The following is a 23247-nucleotide window of genomic DNA, read 5'->3' as shown; positions in this document are numbered from 1 at the left end:
TGTCACTGATTTTCAAAAACATGTCAGAAAAAACAGTATTACAAGGAGAAAGTTGCAGTTAGATCACCTAAGTAGATCCCTGGATGATGATATGGTTTGTGAGTTTAAACAGTACAATGAGATTTAGTTATAATGTATTAATAATGTTACAAAAAATGGGCATACTGTAATTGAAAAGCAGCAAAACATTCCATATTCTTTTGAAAGAAGTAATTTCCAGGCTACTTTTATTTAGTGTTTTTCAAAAAGAGGATGGCAGCACTGGCTCTGGAATAAAAGTATGACCTAGATTCATATTTCACTTCTATACCCATGGGATATTGGGCAAATCCTTTAACCTCCCTGGGTCTCAGTTTCTATGTCTGTTAAAAAAAAAAGTGGGGGGGGTGAGGGGGAGAAGAGCTGTACAAGACAGCCCCTGAGGTTCCTTCAAGCTGTGACTTAATATTGCTGGTATGCATCACTTTATGCTTATTTTATACAGCTTGAAGCAACAAATCTGTGCATGGAGTATATCTGAAAAGGGAACTCTTAGGCCACTTCTATTAATTGCTAATAAAAAAGCATGCTGCCATCACACCCTAAAAGGGCTGATAAAGTTACATAGGTTTAGGAAATGAACTGATCTTAATTAAGGAGGGTATCTTGTATAGTTTCATTTCTGAGTGTTTACTAAGTTATTTCACGAAATAAGAAATGCAGATTTATTAATACATTAATTGAACCAGGCCTAGAGTTCTCAGAAAGGATGCTTTAATAGAATTCTATAATAGCATTAAAGAAACTGTCAAAGAATACACAGAAATAAGCCCAAGAAATGAATGCCAATAATTAATTTGGGTCACTGTAATCCCTACTCCCTTGCAGTACTGCCAACAAGTTAATGCTTACCTGTTGAGACCAAAGTCCCAGAGAGACTTAGGATGGAAAATTATAAATTATAAAGCTGCCCTCCAGGAAAGAAAAGGCATTGAGGGGGTGGAGGTTAAAAGTAGAAAAGGCAGAATGGCAAAAATTTTCAGTAGGCTGCTACTTAGAAGCCTCTACTAGAGGAACAAAAATAAAAACCTAAAGATCATGTATAGTTATGCATATTGAATAAAGACACTAAAAAATTGAGTATGAGAGCATCAAAGCAGGGCTCTAGTCTCATCTCTGTCACTAGCCTATTGAGTAATTCTGTACATGTCACCTAACCTCTCTGGCACTTGGCTCCTTATCTATAAAAGAATTAGGCCATCTAGACTAACTCTTTCATTGATAAAATTCCATTAGAAATTAAAAATATTAATTATTGTATGGCTTAATTTTTTTTCATTTTAAAGGCAATCATGATTTATATTGCCACAACCTACTGTAACTATTAAATTTAACTAATGTTTGTCTTGAAATTCTCTTTTCAAAACTGCAGACCTAACAAAAAAGGAAGTAAGAATCTTGTGAGTATTGGATTAAAAATAAAATCCTAAAAATTGTTTTTTCCCTTTGATGGCATGACCAGAAACTTTCTCTCTAGTAACTTTTCTACATTGTAATTCTGAAGGCTATTTTTTACAGGTTTGAGTGATCCCTGGTGAAATCTTTGAATGCATAAATCCAGAGAAAATTCAGCAATCCCCTTCTCTTAAATCAATAACATTGCTACCATAAGATCTAAGTCTTCTAATAAGAGGGGGGTTGCTCCCTTGGCTATAGCCATAAGTTCTTATAAGACCACTCAGGTCCCATTGAGTGATAATTTACTGAATTATAAGGCTGGAAGGAAACACAAAGCCAGCTAATAACCTTTCTACTGCATTGGAAATGGTTGTATGTAAAGAATTTCAGAAATATATGACTTTTTTCCTTTTTCAATCTTTAGAAGGTACTTTCCTAGCCTCTACTGATAATATTCTAAATCTATATCTTTTGGAAACAAAATTCACACAGTAGCTATTTACACCTGAAAACTACCAACTTTTCCTTATAAGGTTGACTTAGAAAGCATTTTCTAGGTTTTGCTAATACTATCCTCTTGAATTTAGGACTTTGAACTGAACACATTATTTTCATATTGTTCATAGTAAATGTTTAATAATTGTTGAATTATAGAAAAATAAATTAATACTCTGAAGTGCTAGAATATAACAACCTGAGGAGCTTCCAATATACTAAAGAGATAAGGCATGTACACGAATATTATAATATATATTAGATTATAATTGATTAATAGGAGAGTCAAAATAGAATCTTAGAGATCATAATAGAAAAGCTTGAGATACAAGGAAAGAATGATCACTTGCAGATATATGTAGGGGCAGTCAAGAACTAGCAGGGAAGAAGATATGAAGAGAATTAGAGAACTATTATGGAGGAGGTAAAAACTGACTAAGAGGAAAATAATGATTCCAAAGGCAGAGAAATATGAGTTATTACTTCTAGACATAAGAATGGTGTGCACAAATACAGAAAGACATGAAAGAGCTAAAAGTTGAGAATGACATGAATTTATGATGCATAATAGACAGTAGTGTAAAATGTCTGGAAGGGTAGTATAGTAGCTAGTTTGTGGAGGGCCTTTAATTTTTAGACTAAAGAATTTGTATTTTAATAAAAAACTTTTGAATATGATCAGAACTATGTAATGAGAAGAATAGTTGGCATCTTTATGAAATATAGACTAGAAAGGACCAAAACTGGAAATAGAAAGGCACACAAAAGATTTTGGGGGAAGAACCAAAAAGACTTTTCATTGGTTGGCTGTGGAGAATGGAGAGGAACAAGTTAAAAATGACTCCAAGATTTTGAACCAAAGTGATACAGATAATGATAATCACCAGAAAGAAAAATGTCAGGATGCAGGCAGGTGATAAGTTCTATTTAAGGCATGCTGAAGTTAAGGTGTCAGTAGGACACTTAAGTGGTGATATCCATTAGATACTAAAAATAAGACATGAACTCAAATAAGAGCTCAAAGAAGGAGATCCAGATTTGGGAGTGGCAACATAGAGCTGATAATTGAATTCATAAAACTGATATGACAGAAAATACAAGGAGAGAAGAAGAATTGAAGGACAATGTTTTGGAAAATATCTGTATTCTAGAGAAAGAAGGAAGGGTTGTGGGCCCTAGATGCTATATGGTTGATAATTTTGTTTTACAGCATCAAATGCTGAAGAAAAATCAAGGAGAGTGAAGATGAAGAAGAGATCATTTAATTTAATAATCAGAAAAACAGTGGTGACTTTGGGAAAGTTTTTAGTAAAAGAAATTAAATTGTATGAAATGGAAGTAGAGAGATATGATGAGAAGTTGAAGGATAATCAAGTAAATTTTTTTAAAAAAAGCATTTTCTGCATGTGTTTGTGCATGTGTATGCTTTATTTAAAAGCCACAAACAGCCTCAGTAAGTTTATTATTGTCAACAAGACTCTAGGATTATAGAATTAGCCTTAGAAGGGAACCTCAGAGACCAATGAGTTCACCTTGTTTTAAAAATAAGGAAACCGAGGCACAGAGAGGTTTAAATGTCTTGCCTAGGATCATCCAACTAGTAAGCATCAGAAGGAAGATTCAACCTCATTTCAACCTAATGCAAATCCAATACTTTATCTACCTACTATCCAGCAGCCTAAAGGAAGGAACCAATAGAAAGTTAAAGATTGAAAACGCCAGGAAGAAAGGGAGGAGAGAAAATATAATCTGAGAGATAGGTTAGGTCAAATGTACAGGTAAGAAGAATTTGCTTTGACCAAGCAGGGAGCCATTTCTTCTACTGGAATTAGACAGGTGGAGAGAATATACACTGGATAAGCTAAATCTTCAGGAAAGTAGGTGGTCTTCTACTGAGAGAGAATTGAGAATAGAGGCATAAAAAAATATAAAAGCAACTATAGGGAACATTTTTAAAAATTAATAAGAATTGGGTGAATATATTACCAAATGGTAGTAAAAGCAGAGTTTAAAAAAGAGCAAATATTAGAAAGTACAAATTTGTTAGTTGTAGCAGAATAACAAGTAAAATGTACATGTCATAAACTAATTAGGAAGTGACCATTAATATAGCTGTATGTTTCCTGATTTTACAAACCAACTCAGCCAAGGATTATTTTATTTTTTTGCAGAGGCAATTGAGGTTAAGTGACTTGCCCAGGGTATATAAAATGACAAATACACTGCCAAGAATACTTAACAAAACTATCCTCATTATCAATCCCCATTATACTAGATTGGATTATGTGTGTATCCCTGTCCATTAATGAAGAAAAAAGCAAGGATTATCTTGTTAATTTCCTAGCCTTTTTTAAAGAACTGATCTGTTTCTTATGGATAATTAACCATTTTATTCCAAAAGGATGACAACCTAATAACTTACTCTTTTTTTTTTTGAGTCCCATCATTTTTTTAAAATTAAAGCTATTTATTTTTGAAACATATGCATAATTTTTAACATTCACTTTTGCAAAGCCTTGTGTTCCAAAATCTTTTTTCTTCCCTTCTCCCCACTCCTTCTCCTCAACAGCAAGTAATCCAATATGTTAAACATGTGCAATTATTCTATACATAATAATTTACTTTTAAAAGTCTAAAGTGAAATTCGGGTTTTAGCTTTCTCTAGCAAACTAGTTTTAGTTACAGTGAAAGGTATCAAGTAGATTACCCTAGTATCAAAAACATCTTTGATTTTTCTAAAGTGGATTATAATCATGAGATGTTTAGACTTGAGTATGTTTAAGATGGTCTGGATAAAAGAAAAGAATGAAGAACTACAATGTTCCACTCTGTCTTTCTGCTCAAACTACTTCCCCTTCTTTCATTTTGTTAGAAGGGATAGTTCACTGTGAAGGGAAGGCCTAGGAGCCAGGGAAGGAATATGTTATTCAGAAAAAAAAGAGATATTAAAAAAAAAATTCTTTCTTCCTTCCTTTTTCTTCCCCTCTCCCCCACACATGAAAGCATGCATGCACAAATATTAAAAATATGCACACAGATGATATATGTATGTAAAATTTTCAAACCACACATGCATGTAGATATATAATTTTTTAAATACACATACAAACATAATATAACAAACCCCTCAAACTTAAATTAGCTCTTATATTGTGCACATATTAAATTAATCCATTTCATTAAGGTTTTTATCATGTGCCTATTATTACACCACTGAGTTAATAGGATTTAACAATCTTAATTTATTCTAAGAAATTTATATAAATTCATTAACTCCCACTCATTTAGGGAATTAAAATTAATTCGGCAATTTACAATCCTATTACCCAGATTACCAACCTCCTTAGTCCCCGACCACTTGCTACAGCATTTCAGGATTCTAAATCTCTTAAACCACCTGCTAGAATTGAGTAGAATACTTACCTCATCCTTAAACACCTTGCCATGTTCTTCACATCCAGGTAAACTCTGTATGAACTCTGACACCTGCCAAAAAAATCATATCAAAATTTCAAGTTCACAACTAAGAATTTGAATGTTACTGACTCAAAATATTTAATGTAATGATTCACACTATCCATCCTGGAGCTTCTTTATTCCCCACTATGAGGGGCCAACTATGTTCTTCTTAGAGGAAAAAAAACAACACAGATCATCCATTCATTTCTCCTATTTTCTCCCTTTTCTCATCCACCCCTCCCAATCTCCAAAGAAATTAAAGTGCACCTCATCTGTGCTCCACTTGGAAACTTTGCTGGCAGGAATTCCAGCCACAGTTGGAAGAAGTTTGCTTTGCTGTTCCCAACGCAGGGGCAGACATGGAATTGGAGACTTAAAGGAGAGGAAGACGGCTGACCGGCGCTGAGCCTGCTGTGAACTTGGCTCTGCTCCTATACCTGGTCAGTAGACAAACATATGATAACTTACACACTGAAATCAAGACAGACAGACAGACATACACACACACACACACAAATATTCATGCTTGCATGTGAGCATGCACATGAACTTTCTCTTTCTTTCACCTCCCCCCTTCTCCCTTTCTCTAGAATCAGACATCTGGAATATGCTGATTTCATCAGAATTTGATTCTAATTTGCTTCTAAAATACTTGGAATATCTAATGATGTATAATAAAGTCACTTTATTTCAATATAACTGAAATCAAAGTCCCTAAATATTATTTTGCAATTGGCTTCCCATTCAGAACTTAATAAGAGCAGACTGTTCATTTTATTTGAAAGCAAGCATTGGTGTTTTGCTCTATTTCTTCCCCAAATAGAATTTAATGGGTGCTGGAAAGGCACATGTGAAAAAATTGAATGTAAAGACCTTTATTTTCAAACATAAATCTTCCAGAATAAAGTTACCATTTAGTGTAAAATAAACAACACTGGCCTGTAGGTTCTTTCTCATCCTGGTTCTTTCAACTGTAATACCTTGATCAAATGATTTAACATTTATGGTTCTCAGTTTCCTCATCTATACAATATGTCAGCTGTACTAAATGAACTGAGATTATTTTTTAAATTCTAAAACTCTTATGATCTTTGATTCAAAGTAAAATGAATAGTGAAATGAAAATATACTTCAAAAAAACCACACCAGATGTCAATATCAGTACATTTTCCACCTTTTTTAAATAAAGATCAAGCACAGACAGACAAAGACCTATTTAGAAAATATTCCCAATATTCCTTTCAGGCTTTGCTAAGAGATGAGCATTTATTTGAAATGCAGCATTTTAAAATAGGTTCACAAGTAGGATCTGCCATATAAAGATGATAAGTATTCTAGGAACTAACCAAGAGTATAAGAGTACTCTATTTCTTTAAAATGTGCAGTTCTGCCTGCAATGCAATAAACTTTGACATTTCCTCTTTTCTGAAATTTTTCTATCCACACTTGTACTGTTTGCTTCATCACTGTAGCTCAACTTCATTTTCACCTTTCCTTATTAAGAGCTGTGTGGTCACACTTTTGTCTGCATTCTTCCTACAATAGTTTTTAGAACCAGAGTTGTAACAACTACAAAGACAGGACCAGCTCAAAGTTTTCAGAGGATTCTCTACATTCATCTAGTCAGGTCTCAAGGAGATGAACTAACATACAACAAAAGGCTCGTCTTTGATTTATATAAACCAGATATCTGATGACAATTTCCCTCATCCTTATTTTCCTGTTTCTTTTCAATTTAAAAATATCTGACTCTTTTAGCAATTCATGTATGACATTAGAAATGGACTACTTTTTTCAGCCAATAAAGTACCAGAACAGATTGAATCTAAGTGAAAAGTTGAAAGATCCAACATCTTTCCAATTAAAAAATGCACCCCAGAAAGAAAAGCCAGTTGTTAAATACATTTCAATATGACAGGATAGATTAAAATGGCATCTGATTGTGGGAAATTTTGTCTTGGATTATATAAGAAAAAAATTACTCCATATTTATGTTTTTAATGTGGCAGATACTACAGGATAAATCCAATTGGATTTTGGGTTAAAGTATTACTATAATGCCAAGAGAAAAATATGTGTATATGTGAGTAAAATAACATTCTCATTTATGCATTTTTGCAGCTCTGAGTATACCAGGCTTATATGCTCCTTATCTCCCCAACTATTTGCATAATATGATTTACTAAACTTTTCTGGGATTACATTTTGGCAGAGAAAAGAGATTTGAACTGTTTTCACACCTGAAATAGGATAATGTATATAAAGTACTCTATAAGTGAAAAAAAAATATATATATATATGTAAATTGCTATTCTTATTTCATTTGGCTTCATAATTCTTTATACACTTTTCAATAACAAAAGGCATAAAGAATAGCAAAGGGATGAATTCCAAGTGGATAATTCTGCAGAACTGCCATTTGTGTTTAAAAACGTGTCAAATTGTATCTGTGGGGAAGGAGGTTGGTTGGTAAGGTCTAAAAATCCTTTGTGTATTCTAGAAGTATGTCAGGAAAACAAATTTTCCATATAGCCTAGGAGAAGTTATTTTTAAGGCTCATTAAAAATGAGTGGTACTCTGAGGTGATTATTTAGTCAAGCAGCTATGACAACAGACTCAAAAATTAAAAAAAAAAAATCCATTAGTGTTAACCCAGCCCTTCCCCCCTCATTTTTTTCCTATTTGACATAAAAATATAGAACAATTTTGAGGGCTAATGTTGATTAAGAAATTCTGTGTACCTAAGCCCAGGGGGAAAAATTATAGTTCCTATGTAGTATAAATTCATGCTGTTTTTTGGTAAAAAACAATTTCACAAATATTTTATTCATGGAACTCAGTCAACTAACTAATATAAAATGCCAAAAACCCCACCTCAATATATTTTAAAGCAAGAAATAATTACTATTTCCTGTTAGAAAATAAAAGAGCAAAACAGGAGGAAAATGAGTGTCTTTTCTTTTTTTTTTTACTACATAAATTTATCTATTCAAAATAAAGAAAAACAATCAGTCTTTTTTATCCCATTTCAAATACATTTATTTTTTACTAAAATTGTTATTACTGGAGTAATTGTATTTTTCTAATGTCCTCAACACATCTCTTCCCTTTCTTCCAAGGAAATGATGTGGGAAATCCCATGAGTCAAATACAATACACAGTATGTTGAGTTTATATGTCAAACCTAGTTTGTCTCCCAGGTATATATTTTAAAATAGTACATTGCCAACTCCCTGTAGACTCTTCAGAATTCCAAAAACCACCTTGCATATACAAGGTAAAGATAAAGAAATCTATCTTTGGCAGCTCTGCTTCTGGGTTCCAAATTGTTATCTTTTGCTATAAAAGAGAATAGGAAGCATAACAGATAATGATATGGATCAAATGAGGTAAACAAGTATTACAAATTTAGAAAAAAGATTGAGGTAGATAGTGACACCACTCTTAGTGGCACAGTTAGTGCCACAGATTAGTGACAGTTATTCCACATTTGAGTCCCCAAAAATTCTTTCTTTGAGCTCAGTCTTCAAGTCCACATCTTGAGAGTAAGCAATATTAGCAGTCATTGGTCCTATTCCCTCACTTTACAGGTGAGGCCTCTCCGAGGCCTTGGAGAATAAAAATAACATATTCAACAACAATTTTACTGACTAAATATAGAGAACTGGGATTGGATCAATAATTTCACTGGTACACAAAACTCTGCATATATTCCAGGAACAACAGGGAACCATTGGGGTTTACTGAGGTGAGGTGAGGAAGCTCCATCTACCAATGTGGACTGGTCTACTTTAAAGTTAAATATCTTGACTAGGATTCACACTACTGTGGCTATCAGAGACAGAATTTGAATGCAAGTCTTTTGAGGTTAGGTTTCTATGTACTCCATCATTCTGTCTCTCTACTTATATATATTTGCAATTTCAAATTATATATGTTTCTTTAATTTCATTCCTTTCAACTAATAAATATTTTAACTCCTACTCTATACAAAGACTTCCCCAAAACAACCACTCTGATGTTTCATCACAGTGTGGAAGTGAGCCTGGGTTCCTAAAGGCTAAGAGAAGAGAAAACAAGGTCTGACAAACAAATTCTACCAGAATCTAAAAAATAAGAAATTCTTAGAGGACATATTATATGATGCTTACAATTTGTATTATGTTCTTTAGTTCCCTTAGATGGATATTATATGAATACAAAGTTTTATAAAAAGATAGTTTACTACTGGCCAACTAGACTCTGACTTGGAATGTTATAAGTAAGGCTCATTGCTAAGTCAGTATATCTTTAATCTCTCCTTAAATATTGGCTGCTTCCCTTCTGCTTGCAAACATGTTCATGTCTTGCATGTCCTTTAAAAACTCTCACATAAACTAATTATCCTAGCTTGCTGTCATCCCACATCTCTTCTCCCTTCTGTGGTTTGTAGAAAGCCATCTACAATCAGCCTCCTACTTCTTTTCTTTTTGGTCTCTTCTAAAATTTCTTGAGTCTAGCTTCCAATCTCACCATGTAACTGAAACTGCTCTCCTGAGATACTAAAGGCATTTTAATTATTGATTCTAATGGCCTTTCTTCAATCTGTAACCAGCTTGATCTCTTTCTGCAGCTTTGAAACTGTCCCCATGATTTCTTCTCCTGATTGTTTTCTCATCTAGGTTTTCATGACACTGTTAGTCAACTATCCTTTATCCTTTATGAAGTTCTTATTATGTGCCAGTCCCACTGCGCACTGGGAGATACAATGGAAAGCAAACCACAAAAATAGCTGTCTCTCGGTTCCTATCCTCCCATCTTGCTTATCAGTGCCCTCAGGAGTCCCTAATTGTTCACAACCTATGAGTCACTCATCAACCATATCCAATCTGTGGCCATATCGAGTGCAGGCCCTCATCACCTCACACCTGGATTACAGCAAAAACAATCCACATGCTGTTTGCTTCAGGTCTTTCCTAATTCAATCTAAACTTGATTCAGCCATTAATGTTGATTTTCCTAAAATAGAGATCCAAACCTGTCACACCCTATTTAATAAACCTCAATGGGATCCCCTATTATCTCCCAGAATATGTACTAAATGCTCTGTTTAACTTTCAGAGATCTACATAACCTACTGTCTACCTTTCTAGTTTTCTCACACCTTATTCACCAATATGTACTCCTCAATTCTGTCACACTGCCCTCCTGGCTCTTTCATGAATAAAAACTCCATAGCTTGCCTCTTATTCCATATGGTGTGAAGTAAAAAGACTGAGCCTACTACAATTGGTTGATAAGTCTACTAAAGGGATCTTATATTTCTGAAAGCACCGACTCTAAAACTTTCCACAAGACTCACAAACTTTCCACTAAACTAGGGGACATAAAGGAAACACAAGAGTTTTAAGGCGTTGATTTACACTTTTGAGCCTATGTGCTTTGAAATGAAATTGTTCTCTAGGAGTAACTTTAAATCACAGGCATTTCCTCTGATTTGGGAGCTTCCTAAAGATGAAATATTCCTTTGAGCATAAACCTTAGGATGAATCTTGACCTTTAGAACTGCTAACCAAAACTGTATCACAAGTCCATAGGATATTGAGTTGCAACTAGATTTACTACAAGAGAAACGAACGTGCATGTGGAACTCTATGTCAGGACAAAGAGTTCACAATTCAAACAGAAGTTTGTATACTTATGAGAGAAAGGAAATTTCCAGCTAAATGGGACTGGCAGGGGAAGAAATATGAAGAATAATTAAGTTGGCAAAAGCAACATTCTTTTCCCTTACGAACTGCCAGATTATGAAGCTAGGATGGTCAACTTATCTACAAGTGTTCCAGTTGCACAAGCAATTTCCTAGTCTAATACAGACTGACTAACATCTGTCCTGAATCCCAAGGACAAACAGGGAGTCCAGACTGGAGTACAAAAACTAATAATGTCAGCGGGGGCCTTTGTCCTTAATACATTCAGGGCCTCCTACATATTCTGGGTCCTGTGATTCTGAAAAACATGGAAACTCAAAAGGACAAGTTCAGGGGACTCCTTAACAGGATGAGTGACAGAAGTCAAAGATTTATGCTTGCACTAATGAAAATATGACTGTAAACTTGCATCAGTTTTTGGGACCCTGATTTTAAAAAAGGAAATTCTATTAAATTCCAGGAAATTAGGAAATTTTATTATGTGGGAATAGGTTACATTTTTATGTTATTTCATATACAGTAAAAAAAATTTCTAGCTCTTTAAATATACTGAATGATAATGTACTGATCTGGAAGAATGAACATGTCTTCAAAATTGAGTAATTTTCTGCCCACTTAAATGATCAGACACAATAAGTACCAACAAGATGTTGATATCTACATAGGAGATGATTGTTAAATTAATATTTAAAATGCTTAACTAAAATCAGATGAAAAAGCACAAAAACATCACTTATGAATGTGTCATTTACATGAAAGCAAAGATATTAAAACCATTCTTGTTTCTTATGTAATTAAAAATAAAAATGGATATGCAAAATCAAAGTACCCAAAAGCACTCAGGCAAATGTTAACTACATCATCAGGCAGATGCATTACTAAAAAAATGTTAAACAATTATATAATCAGATATAAATTATACATGAATGCATAATCATTAACACTTTCAAATCTGTTTAAAAATGGAGCAATTTAAAAGTTAAAGGTCTCTAAAATTGGACCCAGCACAATTTAAAATATAGAATTTTCTTACTTGTAGCATTAACCATTCAAGAGATTTGTTTAAACTACATGGAAATGACATTAAGTTTGAATTGAAATGCTATTTTTTGTTTCAAAGAAATAGAAAATATTTAAGAAGTAAGTTTTGAAAATATAGAAGATACAACAGGGAAATCATTTTATAACATTGGTCCTGATGAGGGAAAAGGTTATTAACATTTTGTAGCTTTCTAAAGTTATACATACCTTATTTTATATGTAGTTATTATATGTTAGTGGGTATGATCTGATTCACAGTAAAATTAACTCTGTGGAATGAAGTATTACCAAATATATTTACATATAACTAATTACTCATTGGCTGCTATAACCAAACTGATTTTATGTTTAATTGTAGAAATAATAATATTAATTCAGTTTTAATATGTCAGTATAAAAATTAATGCCATAAGAACAGGATAGGAATATAAGAATGCCATTAGTTACCTTTGGTTTGATTTGGAGTTCTCATTTCACTTTTTATCCCTTCTTCACATTCTTCTTTGATAGGCTTATCCTCAATTTGTTGTTCTCTGATAAAAATAGGTATTTCCATGATTTAATACAAAAAATAAAATGTTACAAATATTTGTTAGTAGCACTGTTGTTTCTTTTGTCAATATTGAGAAAAAACCCCACAGAGAAAATAACTTTAGCTCTTTCTATGAAGGTGCTCAGTGCTTTTTATATATTGCAATTGATAAACTGCAAGAAACTAAAAAATCTTTTTTCTTTCTCATTTACTTTTCAAAAGAAGTCAACTTTTTTTTTTCTTATTGTTTCTAAGAGTACAGAAAATTCAGCTTTTCATTCCATCTACAAGAAGGCTTATTTTGTGAATGTGCAGTTTCATTCACATTATACTATTAGGATACTTTTGTAGAATGAGAGAATAAATATGAATAAAAGAAAGATGTAAACTCATTTTTCTTTTTAAGTAATTTAAATAATGACAATTACTTAAATCTGAAGGTTGAGTTACAGAGTGGTATTGGCCTGGGTATGCAGAAGTTTAGACTCAGGCCAGATCACTTCATTTTTAATTTACAAGATTTGAGGAGATATTGTTTTTAACAAAACAAAACAAATAAACAAAAAACAACCAGGGTCAGTAGATCTTTAACCTACAGAATCCTTCTCCTGTTCTGGGATAACCCCAGGGCTGAATCCTAAGGACAATCCAAAATGAGTAGAATTCCTGAATTTTGTTTCAGTTCAGCAACCTTTATCTTCAAGTTAGAGAAAAAAGTCAGCCTCATTCTTTTGGGATGAAGGAATTAAAGGATAGATTCATATATAATTATTTTAAATGTCAGCTTAATGGAACTACAATCTTTTCTACCAAATCCGACTGATCCTTCTAGACTCAGATCAGATTCTGTGATGAATTTAAATCTTCCTCATAGGAATTGCTCTAACACAAAATATAATTATATGAATCTATACAATTTTGATATTTTATCATATTCTACTTTCCACTGTTAGTTGTTTGCTATGTTTGTGTGCCAGGTACTGTACTACACATTAGGACTACAAATACAAAAGTTTAATTAGTCCCATCCATTAGGAATTTATACCTAATAGAATATAAAAAATGGGGATATGGGAGCCAAGAAAAGGTATTTTGGTCTGGGATGTCACAGAGAATAAAATCATAGGGAAGCATATTATAGTTCCTTTTTCAATAGTAATGGTGAGAAATAGTTTGATTACTATTCTCACAGCAAGGTCTTTGAGAACAGAGATCATACTTCACTATGCATTTTTAAATTTTTATTCTTCACTATGCATTTTTAAAGTGACTAAAAACTGCAGCAATAAGTCAAATCATAACCAATTTTAAAAATTCTGTTGATAAAGATGCTTATTTTATTCTGGACTTTTGAATGTAGTGGCAAGACATAGCACTTGCAACACAATGTTGAGGACACAATAAATATTTAAGAAAGTGTTACTCATTTCCTATAAGAACACTTTTTTAGTAAAAGTTTTCATCATATGCATTCGAGTTTTTCAGCTGAGGTCCAACTGCACCAATTAAAAAAAAATCTGAAATTAGATTGATTTAATTACCATGTTAAGTAACTAAAATGACATTAAGAAGAAATTAATTTGATCATAAGGGATTGGAGGTGAAGAACTATTTTCTGACTATTAAACCACTCGATAATTAAAAACTATTTTCTGATTAACATAATATTCTTCATTCTACCTTAGTTACTCACAGGTATAGTCACTCTTCAGATCTCAACAGCATTGTTTCCTTGAGCCTTTAAATTCCCAAACATAATCTTTTATTCTTTTCTCTCTCTTTGATTCACTCTTTCTAAATCTCCATTTTATCCACACTGACACCTCCAATATTTCCAATATTTCACAGTCTATAGTCCTTGATCTAGCCTTACTTTTATAATTTGGATCCTATGGTTAATCAGGGGTCCCTACATCCTACTTCCTTATCTTATTCATTTCTCAAACACAGAGGTCTGGTTTAGATCCTACCCTTAGAGAAGAATTTTTCTCTCCAAAATGACCGATAATCTCTTTAACTGTTAAATATGATAACAGCCTGTTCTTAGTCTTCATTCGGACCAATGCCTTTCTTGGATTCTCTCTTTTCTTTTGATTGTTGTGATACAATTATCTTTGTCTCCTACCTGATTTGGATGATCTTTCTCAGTCTCTGTTGCTAATTCTTTAGTCATCTGCTGCCACCTAATTTTGAGGGTCCTCCAGATTTGTCCTGGCCCTTCTTTTCTTTCCTCTCTAGTTTTGAGATCTCATTTCTCCCTAAGACTTTAATGATCATCTCTATGGAAATGATTTCTGAATCCATATATCCAGCCTTTCCTCTTGAATTCTAATTTGGCTTTACAAAATGCTACTAACTGTCTATACTTAAATATTCTTTTGGCAACTCAAATTCAACTGTATTTCTGCTCCTCTTCTTTCCTAATCCCATTTGTACTCCAAATTTCCCCATGTGTTGAAAGGTTCACTAGCCTCTCAGTCTACCATACCTGTAATTTCTGAACAATTCCTGATCATTCCTTCTTCTTTACCTCCCATATCCTATCAGTGGCCAGGATCTGTGAATTCTAGCTCCATAACTCTTTCAGATCTGTTTTCTTCTTCTCAGTTACATAATTACCACCCTAGTTCAGGCAATTTTCATCTCTTGTCTAGACAATCTAATGTCCTCCAAGTTGGTTTTTCTTCTAGTCCTTCCCTTCTCCCATCTAGCCTCAACATAATTGCTAAAATAATCTTAATTTAATTTTCCTGCAGAAAAACCTCCAGTAGATCCTTACTGTCTTTAGGATAAAATATATTACTGTTTTGATTAATATTTAAGGCCCTCTCCCATCCAGTTCTAGCTTACTTTTCCAGATTTATTTTACATTATTGCCTTATTTAAAAAAAAAAAAAACTGAACATGTCATGTTATCTTGTGTATTACTAAATATTTCAGAGATTCAAAAATTCAAGATGATTATATTCTGTATTCTAATAATTATTCAGCCTTTTGAAGTGTTAAGTTGGAAAAAAGTGGACTTTTTGATAGGATATTCCTGGTTCTCTTTACTTTTGGCAAATGATTAAAGATAAGCAATTAATTTATTAATTATTCAGGTTTAATTGGCTAAAGAATGGACTATTCAGGCCCCTTTTGCTTCTTCCAGCCATTTTGTTGCTCTAATTAGATTTTTACAGAAAAAAGACAAAATTTACTTTTTTAATAGATCTAATAATTAGTTTTGATGTCTCAGAGTTTTCTATAGATCTCAGTGACTTATAAAAGATTCATGCATCTTTACCCTTTGGCCCCTCCCCACACTCTCTGGTTGGAGAGAGTAGGGAGTGGATATGTAGGAATTTATCACCTAGACCCTGATTTGAGAAGGGCACCCAGAGAATTTACTTCATCATTTTTCAATAGGGTGAGCAATGCGATTACATCATCTCCAGAATTGTTCATTTTGTACGATGAATTCATTCTGTAATTCATAACCCTTCACATTATTTCCCATATCATGAACCCACCAACCCTATCTTCCCCTTCCCTCACTTATAAGCTTTTAAGTGTCTTCTCCCATTAAATTATGAGCCCCTTAAGGAAAAGGATTGTCTTGAATCTTTCTTTTTATTCCCAGTACTTAGGACAGCACCTGGTATATAGTAGAAAGTTAATACATTTTCACTGATTCTGACTTTGTGACTGATTCCCTAACTCTGACATAGTCTATTCACTCCTTAACCAATCAACATATATATATATACACACACACTATGGATTGTTGTAGGTTTTAGGAATACCAAAATAAAAGATGACAAGTCCTTCCTTCTTTCAAGAAGCTTACATTTTAATGATAAAGATACATGTCCAAGCATTTATAAAATATATTCAAGGTAATGTGGATGGGAAGGGAGGGAAATAAGGGGAAAAGATATAAGCAACTGGAGGCAAAGGAACGGGGATAGATTCCAAATAAAAAAATGGCTTTGAGAATTCTGAATGAAATCCGTTTCTATGACATATAAGGGAGAAGAAATTACATTCCAGATGAGCACAGACTCAGGAAAAAAGCACTGAGATTAATTATTTGGCATGGTCACTGAATATGTGATGGAATGAGAAATGCAGGTTGAGGCCAGTTTGTGAAGAGCTTTAACTGACAAAGCAATATATTTGTATTTAATTCTAGAGATAATAAGGAATCATTGGAGTCTGCTGAGCAGGAAGGTTATCACAGCTAGCACTCTGCTTCAGGAGGATCTCCTTAATAATAATTGAAAGATGAGACTGAAGAAGGGAGAAGAAGACAAGAGACAGGGAGATCAATTAAAGAACTATTGTCATATCTCCAAGCAAGAAATAATGAAGATTAGGAGGAGAATGGTGTCAGGATACGTAGAGAGGGAAAAGAGGAGAAAAGATATTGTGGAGGCAAAATGAAATACTCAATAACCAACTAGATACTTAATGGGAATTAAGGAAAACTCCAAGATTATAAACTATACAAGGATGGTTATCTTACTGAATGAAATAAGGAAGTTTGGAAGAAGGTTGAAATAGGGGAATACTGAAAATGAATTTTGTTTTGAACATGCTGAATTGTGCAAACGAGAAGTGATCATCAAGGATGAATCCTATCAAATGTTTTATCCGGGATGCAGCCTCCAATGACCCCAAGAGGTATTCATCAAACCAGATACTACAGTGTAAATGTACCTGTTCCCATGTGATGAATGAATACAACCAACATAAACCTATGCCTAAGGAACTCAAGGCCCACACATTTTTCTTAGCATTTCTGGAGGAGTTTGAAGGTGAGCATAATTACACAGCAAACATACAAAAGACACAAACCACTCTTACTTTCACTCTGTCCTTCCAAACAGTCTCCACAAACATATATCTGTATGGGCCAATGTTCTCAAAAATACACAAGTTACACATTCTTTCTTTAAATACCTTGAGCACTATAGCCAACTGTTGGAAGAGCTGATATATTTCCTTGGCACCTGCTGAATTGTCTTCTACCTTCATAATCTCTTTATGAAATTTTCTCCCATTATGACACATTTTTTTCAGTAGAAAATGTAAGGAAGACCTAAGTGCTTTTCCAAAGTATCAACACAGTTTTGCTTTAAGTGGGGTAATGTTTGTTCAAAATCTAAATGATAGGTTAAACACAAAAATCTCTCCTACTGCTTTAGATAACAACCAAGTATTTTACCATATCATAACTGAAACCTATAAGAACATTTTACAGGCAAGGAAGAAAAAGAATAAAAGTGTCTCTCAAACTTTCTGCATGTTTATTCTAGTCCAAAAAAGAAGCAAAATGATAGCTGATATTTTTAGGTATAATACTTCACGCTTTTTCATCACAGAATATTTAAATTTTTACTCATGTTTTAACTCAAATTTATTTTAAATTATTTTGCACTGTGTCCCAGGACCATTTGGATGTTTCATTTTAAATAGACAGATAGACATCTATCTACATTTACATCTACATCTATATTTACACATCGATATACATAAATATATATTGTGTTTATATGTGTATATATTTACAAATTTTTACATAGACACCTCTGAAACTTTGAAAGAACTATAATTTTTATTAGCAAAGATGCCCTCCACTGGTATAGACAGTAACCCATCCATGCTTTCATATCTTGTTTCTTTTTCAAGTTTTTCTAGAAATCTTTCATTGAGATTTTACCCCTGATTAAAAGTTTTTATCTTAGTTTCTTTTTTTTAAATCAGTAATGAGCATAAATACAGAATAGCATAGCGGATGGAGGGATGGCCTGGCTTCAAATTTTATTCTGCACTTACTAGGTCTATGATCGTGGGTGAATCAATTAATCTAGGAAAGTCTAATAACACTCTTTCCTCCCTAAATCCCTTCAAAAATCTAAACAAGTTAACATATAAGAAATTACTGTACAAACTATAAATCACCACATATACATTTTTATTGTTTTATATGTACTTACAATTACAAAAAAAGATATATAGATATAAAACACTTTCAAAAACCTGTCATAATGCATTTTTCTCTAAGTCAAAAAATATGGCTATCCAGAATGTTTTTTTCCTTTCTGTCATATTTCATTGGTTGAAGGCTGCTCTAAATCAAAATCTAATATACTCAAACTGATAGTACAATATTTGTTATTGTGAAGACTTGTACTTAAGAATGTAAAAGTACTACAAATTCATGGTAACGCCGATGCTGCTGTTTGATTGTGTTAACAATGAAAACTACCATCTCTATCTCAGCAGAGAAGACATACCTATTGCCATAAATAAGGAGCCCTGCTTTCTGCATGCACTAAAAATCAGTTTCCCTCTTGGGATTTCAGGTCTTTTAAATAACTTTCCTTCTAAAGGCCTGATTTATTTCGACACTTCCTCAGCATGATTTGTAACACACAATTTTAGCTAAATAAAACTTTTTTACTAAAAAATATTAGTTAGCATCTAATTAAAGTATACTGAAATCCAAACGAGGGATAAGAGATCTTTACAGAGTTATATTGCTTCAATGACCTATAATTCTCTTTTTCTTTTATAATTATGCATTATATTCTGGATGTCTTACTGCCATGTCCTAATTATGCATTTGGGTAGATATTAGTGAGACAAACATTACAGCAGTAAATTTAAGTACTTTGGCTTTTTGCTACATAAATTGTAATTCTCCGGCCTCATTTATTGTTCACCTGAAAGTAATACCCAGAAAGCTACAGTCAGGTCGTTAAACTCTTGGGACAAAGGAAAAAAGGTAAGGAAGGGAATTTTGTCTCATAATCAATGATGTCTTGATGATAATAGGTTTATAGATTTGGAGCTGGAGGGGATTTTCAAAATCTCTCTTGGTTATTTCATTTTCACAGGAAAGGAAATAAAGGCCCAGAGAAACTAAGCAATTTATTCAAGGCTATACAACCAATAACTGATAATCTGGCATAAAAAGGAGACACTAGCACCTTTTGTAATCTTAGTGTTTGAAATAACCTTAGACCATCAAGTCTAAGGTTCCATTATATGGAATATTCCCAAACAAGCTGTTTGGTTTTCATTCAACCATATCTAGAGATGGGAACTCAAGACATCAAATGAGAGCCTATTCTTTTCCTAAATGGTTGAAACTAGCGGAATGTTCTTATATTGTGCCCAAATCTGCTATTACAAATTCTAACCAACTAGCAACAAAGAAAAAGTCTATTTTCTTCACATAATGATACTTCAAATATTTAAAGGTTACTATCATACTCCCCTCCCAAGTATTCTCTTCTCCAGATAAACAGCTCGAATTTCACAAGGCTTCCCCAAACCTCCCCATCCTAGCTGTTCTTTAGAGAAGCTACAATTCAAATGAAGCATATAATGCAATTTGTAGTTGTCCTGTGCATCACACAGTATAATGCAACTAATGCCAGTGACCCCTTTAGTTTGAGATGGATCCATTGATTGTTAGCTTTTTGTTATGTTTATTCAACTTAATACAAACACACTGTTTTTTCAACTAATCCACATCTTTCTTTTCCAGTAGGATAACATGAGAGACATAGTAAAGTACTTTGCTGTAACAAATATATACTATGTCTATAGCATTCCTCTGCTCTATCAAAGTGCTCTGTCCTGGACCCTTTGCTCTTTACTTTTTCTCTTAATGAACTCATCAGCTACCATGGACATAATTACCACTTTTCTGTAAATGACTTTTAATCTATATAACCAAATTGGTTCATTTCTTGAGCTATCATCCTGCATTATCAACTGCCTATTAGACATTACAAATCTCATATTCTGTGGTATCTTAATCAACAAACATTTATTAAGCAACTACTGGATGCCAGGTACAAACATAATCTATGCAAAACAGAATCCATTATCTTTCCCTCCCCAAACTCTCCTCAAGGTTGGCAACCTGAATTCTTCACTTTCTCCCTCACCACACAAAAGCCCATCAATTATCCCATGTTATTGATTCTACTTACAAAAAAATCTCTCCACCACTCTAGACTTTCTATTGGCTTTCCACTGGACTGCAAAAAGCTTCCTAACTGGTCTCCCTGTTTCAAAAGCCCTATTTCAAAGATGAAAAAAACTAAAACTATAATAATGTAGTATGGTCAAAAGAACACTAGTTCTAGGATCAATTCAAGTCCTACTTATGGCACTTTTCACCTAGGGAGTCTGATCTTTTAAGCTCCATAGGCCTCATTTCCCTCAACTATGTTGTATGCCTTATGTGATACATTCACTGCCTTGAAACTGACAGTATCTAACATTTTTCCCTTTTTGAAAACTATGTCTTTAGTTTTCTGGACTCTCTCCAATTTCAAACTTTTTCTCTACACTCACTGACAGTGATATTATGAGCTTATCTGAAAGTTGTTATATTATCTTTGGCCTGGAGTTTTTAAATTCATTTAGAGTTTTCTGTTAATACTCCCTTATCTTGGATTTGAACTTTCTCTTAAATTATGTTCCATTTGAAGATGAAATTTCCTATGTTAGAAAAGGGAGAAGCAAATAATAGCTTTGATTTTTTCTCATTTGTTGACATCGTACTGTTTGTTCCTGAACAGGGGGGGAATTTGTTTCTTACTTGATTTTCTAATTGTTTGAAACTCACATTTATTAATTAGAGCAACATAAACAGTGCCAATTGCATTTGCAGTTCTGCCTGGTTTCAATGCCCACCTTCCTGGTATCTTGCACCGTTCCCTCCTCCCCAATACCTCCCACTAATTCTTTCCAATTACCTTTTGTATGCTGGTCTTCCCCTACTAGCTTGTAAACTCCTTGAGGACAGGGATTGTCTTTTTCTTAACTATATCCCCAGCACTTAGTACACTGCCTAAGACATGGTGGACATTTAACAAAAGTTTATTGAATTTGGATTAAATATTGAATTTTAATTCTATCAACAACAATAATAACAGCCAGCATTTACAGTGCTTTTAAGATTTTCAATTTTGCTGGTGAGGGTCTAACTCTTCCTCACCCCATTTGTGGTTTTTCTGGGCAAAGATAATGGAGTAGTTTGCCATTTCATCCTCTAGCTCATTTTGCAGATGAAGTAACTAAAGTAAACCAGAGTGGCAGGTCTAGAGTCAGAAAGATTCATTTCTGAGTTTATATTCAGCCTCAGACGCTAGCTGTGTGACTCTGAGCAAGTCATTTAACTGTTGGACTCAATTTTCTTCCCTGTTAAATGGGCTGATGAATGTTAATAATTAGCAAGCCATTCCAGTGTCTCTGTCCAGAAAATGCCAAATGGGGACATAAAGAATCAGAAGTTACTGAAAAACAACTGAATAACGAAGTGTAATAGAATGTGACTATGCCTTTAAGAAACAATAAATATGAAGAATTCAGCTACTATCTTGTTTTGTTTTGTTTTGTGTGTGTGTGTGTGTGTGTGTGTGTGAAGCAACTGGGGTTAAGTTGCTGACCTGACCATAGTCATATAGTTAGGAAGTGTTAAGTAAGTGTCTGAAGCCACATATGAATCCAGGTCCTCTTAACTCCAGGGCCAGTGCTCAATCCACTGCATTACCTAGATGCTCCCAAACAACTACTATTTTAAGAAGATGCATTATGAAGAACAAAAATAACAATATACATACATTTTAGGTTACTAAAGTAACTGAAACAATACTAAATTGTAATGAAACCCTATGTTTCCTGTCCTCAAGGAGCTTACAATGGAAGACAACATACAAAAGGTAGCTGGAAAGGAGTGGGTGGAATTTTGGGGGGTTCAAAAGATACCAGAGAGTGAGTATCTTGTTTCAGGGCATTGAAATCAGGCAAAACTACAGGTGCTATTGGTATTGTTTATGTTGTTTTTATGTTTTTATTATTAACAATAATAAATGTATATTTCAAACAATTAGAAAATCATTAAGAAACAAGCCCCTACTACTTGGGAACCAATGTTAGCAAATGAGAAAATTCAAAACTACTATTTACTTCTGCCTTTTCTAACATGGGAAATTTCATCTTCAAATGGAACAAAGTTTAAGAGATACTATAAAGGACAATCTTGGTCCTGGAAAACTGATGATGAAACACTCTTCCTTCCTTTCAGTTTTGTTTCTTCAACTGTTATTATAGAGGGTTGGAGTAGATTACCTTTGAGGTCCCTTGCAGCTCTGGAAATTTGACCCTATGACTTTAGAGGAGAAATGGGTTCTCTATAGTATGTGATTACTCTGTAAACTGGCTTTGTTTAGATGTTGTCACTGTTGCATTGATAAGAAAGGATTCAATAGGGGAAATGAATTACAGAATAATTGTAACATAAAGTTAAAAGATTACAATAAAAAAGAAAAAGATTTTGGATTCATAAATACACACACATATGCATACACACACACACACACACACACACACACACACACACACCCTTCAAACATTCCTGATACTAGATTTATAAGTCCATGGCATTCATTTCTCTGTTTATAGAAGAATTAAAAATGGCACTAAGGAGAATTAAGATGGGAAGAGCAATTGTTTGAAATAGTAACTATCAGGTGAGGTATAACAGAGAGAGATGTATGCTCACCACACATCTTGATACCATGATGG

General features: G+C 33.5%; 1 protein-coding gene across 1 annotated transcript in view; it reads right to left on the bottom strand.

Annotated features, from left to right (window-relative positions):
* The window catches only part of L3MBTL3 (L3MBTL histone methyl-lysine binding protein 3), a 147907-nt gene that overhangs the window by 3114 nt on the left and 121546 nt on the right, over positions 1 to 23247 (bottom strand). Inside the window, exons 21-23 of the mRNA XM_051997722.1 lie at positions 12570 to 12655; positions 5659 to 5828; positions 5356 to 5418 (exon numbers count right to left, since the gene is read on the bottom strand). Coding sequence (XP_051853682.1) covers positions 5356 to 5418; positions 5659 to 5828; positions 12570 to 12655 — 319 coding nt within the window. The remainder of the gene's footprint in view (positions 1 to 5355; positions 5419 to 5658; positions 5829 to 12569; positions 12656 to 23247) is intronic.

The sequence above is a fragment of the Antechinus flavipes genome, chromosome 4 (assembly GCF_016432865.1).
Source record: "Antechinus flavipes isolate AdamAnt ecotype Samford, QLD, Australia chromosome 4, AdamAnt_v2, whole genome shotgun sequence".
NCBI classification, from domain to species: Eukaryota; Metazoa; Chordata; class Mammalia; order Dasyuromorphia; family Dasyuridae; genus Antechinus; species Antechinus flavipes.
Note: the sequence above shows the minus strand (reverse complement) of the source record. Positions and strands in the feature narration are given on the sequence as shown.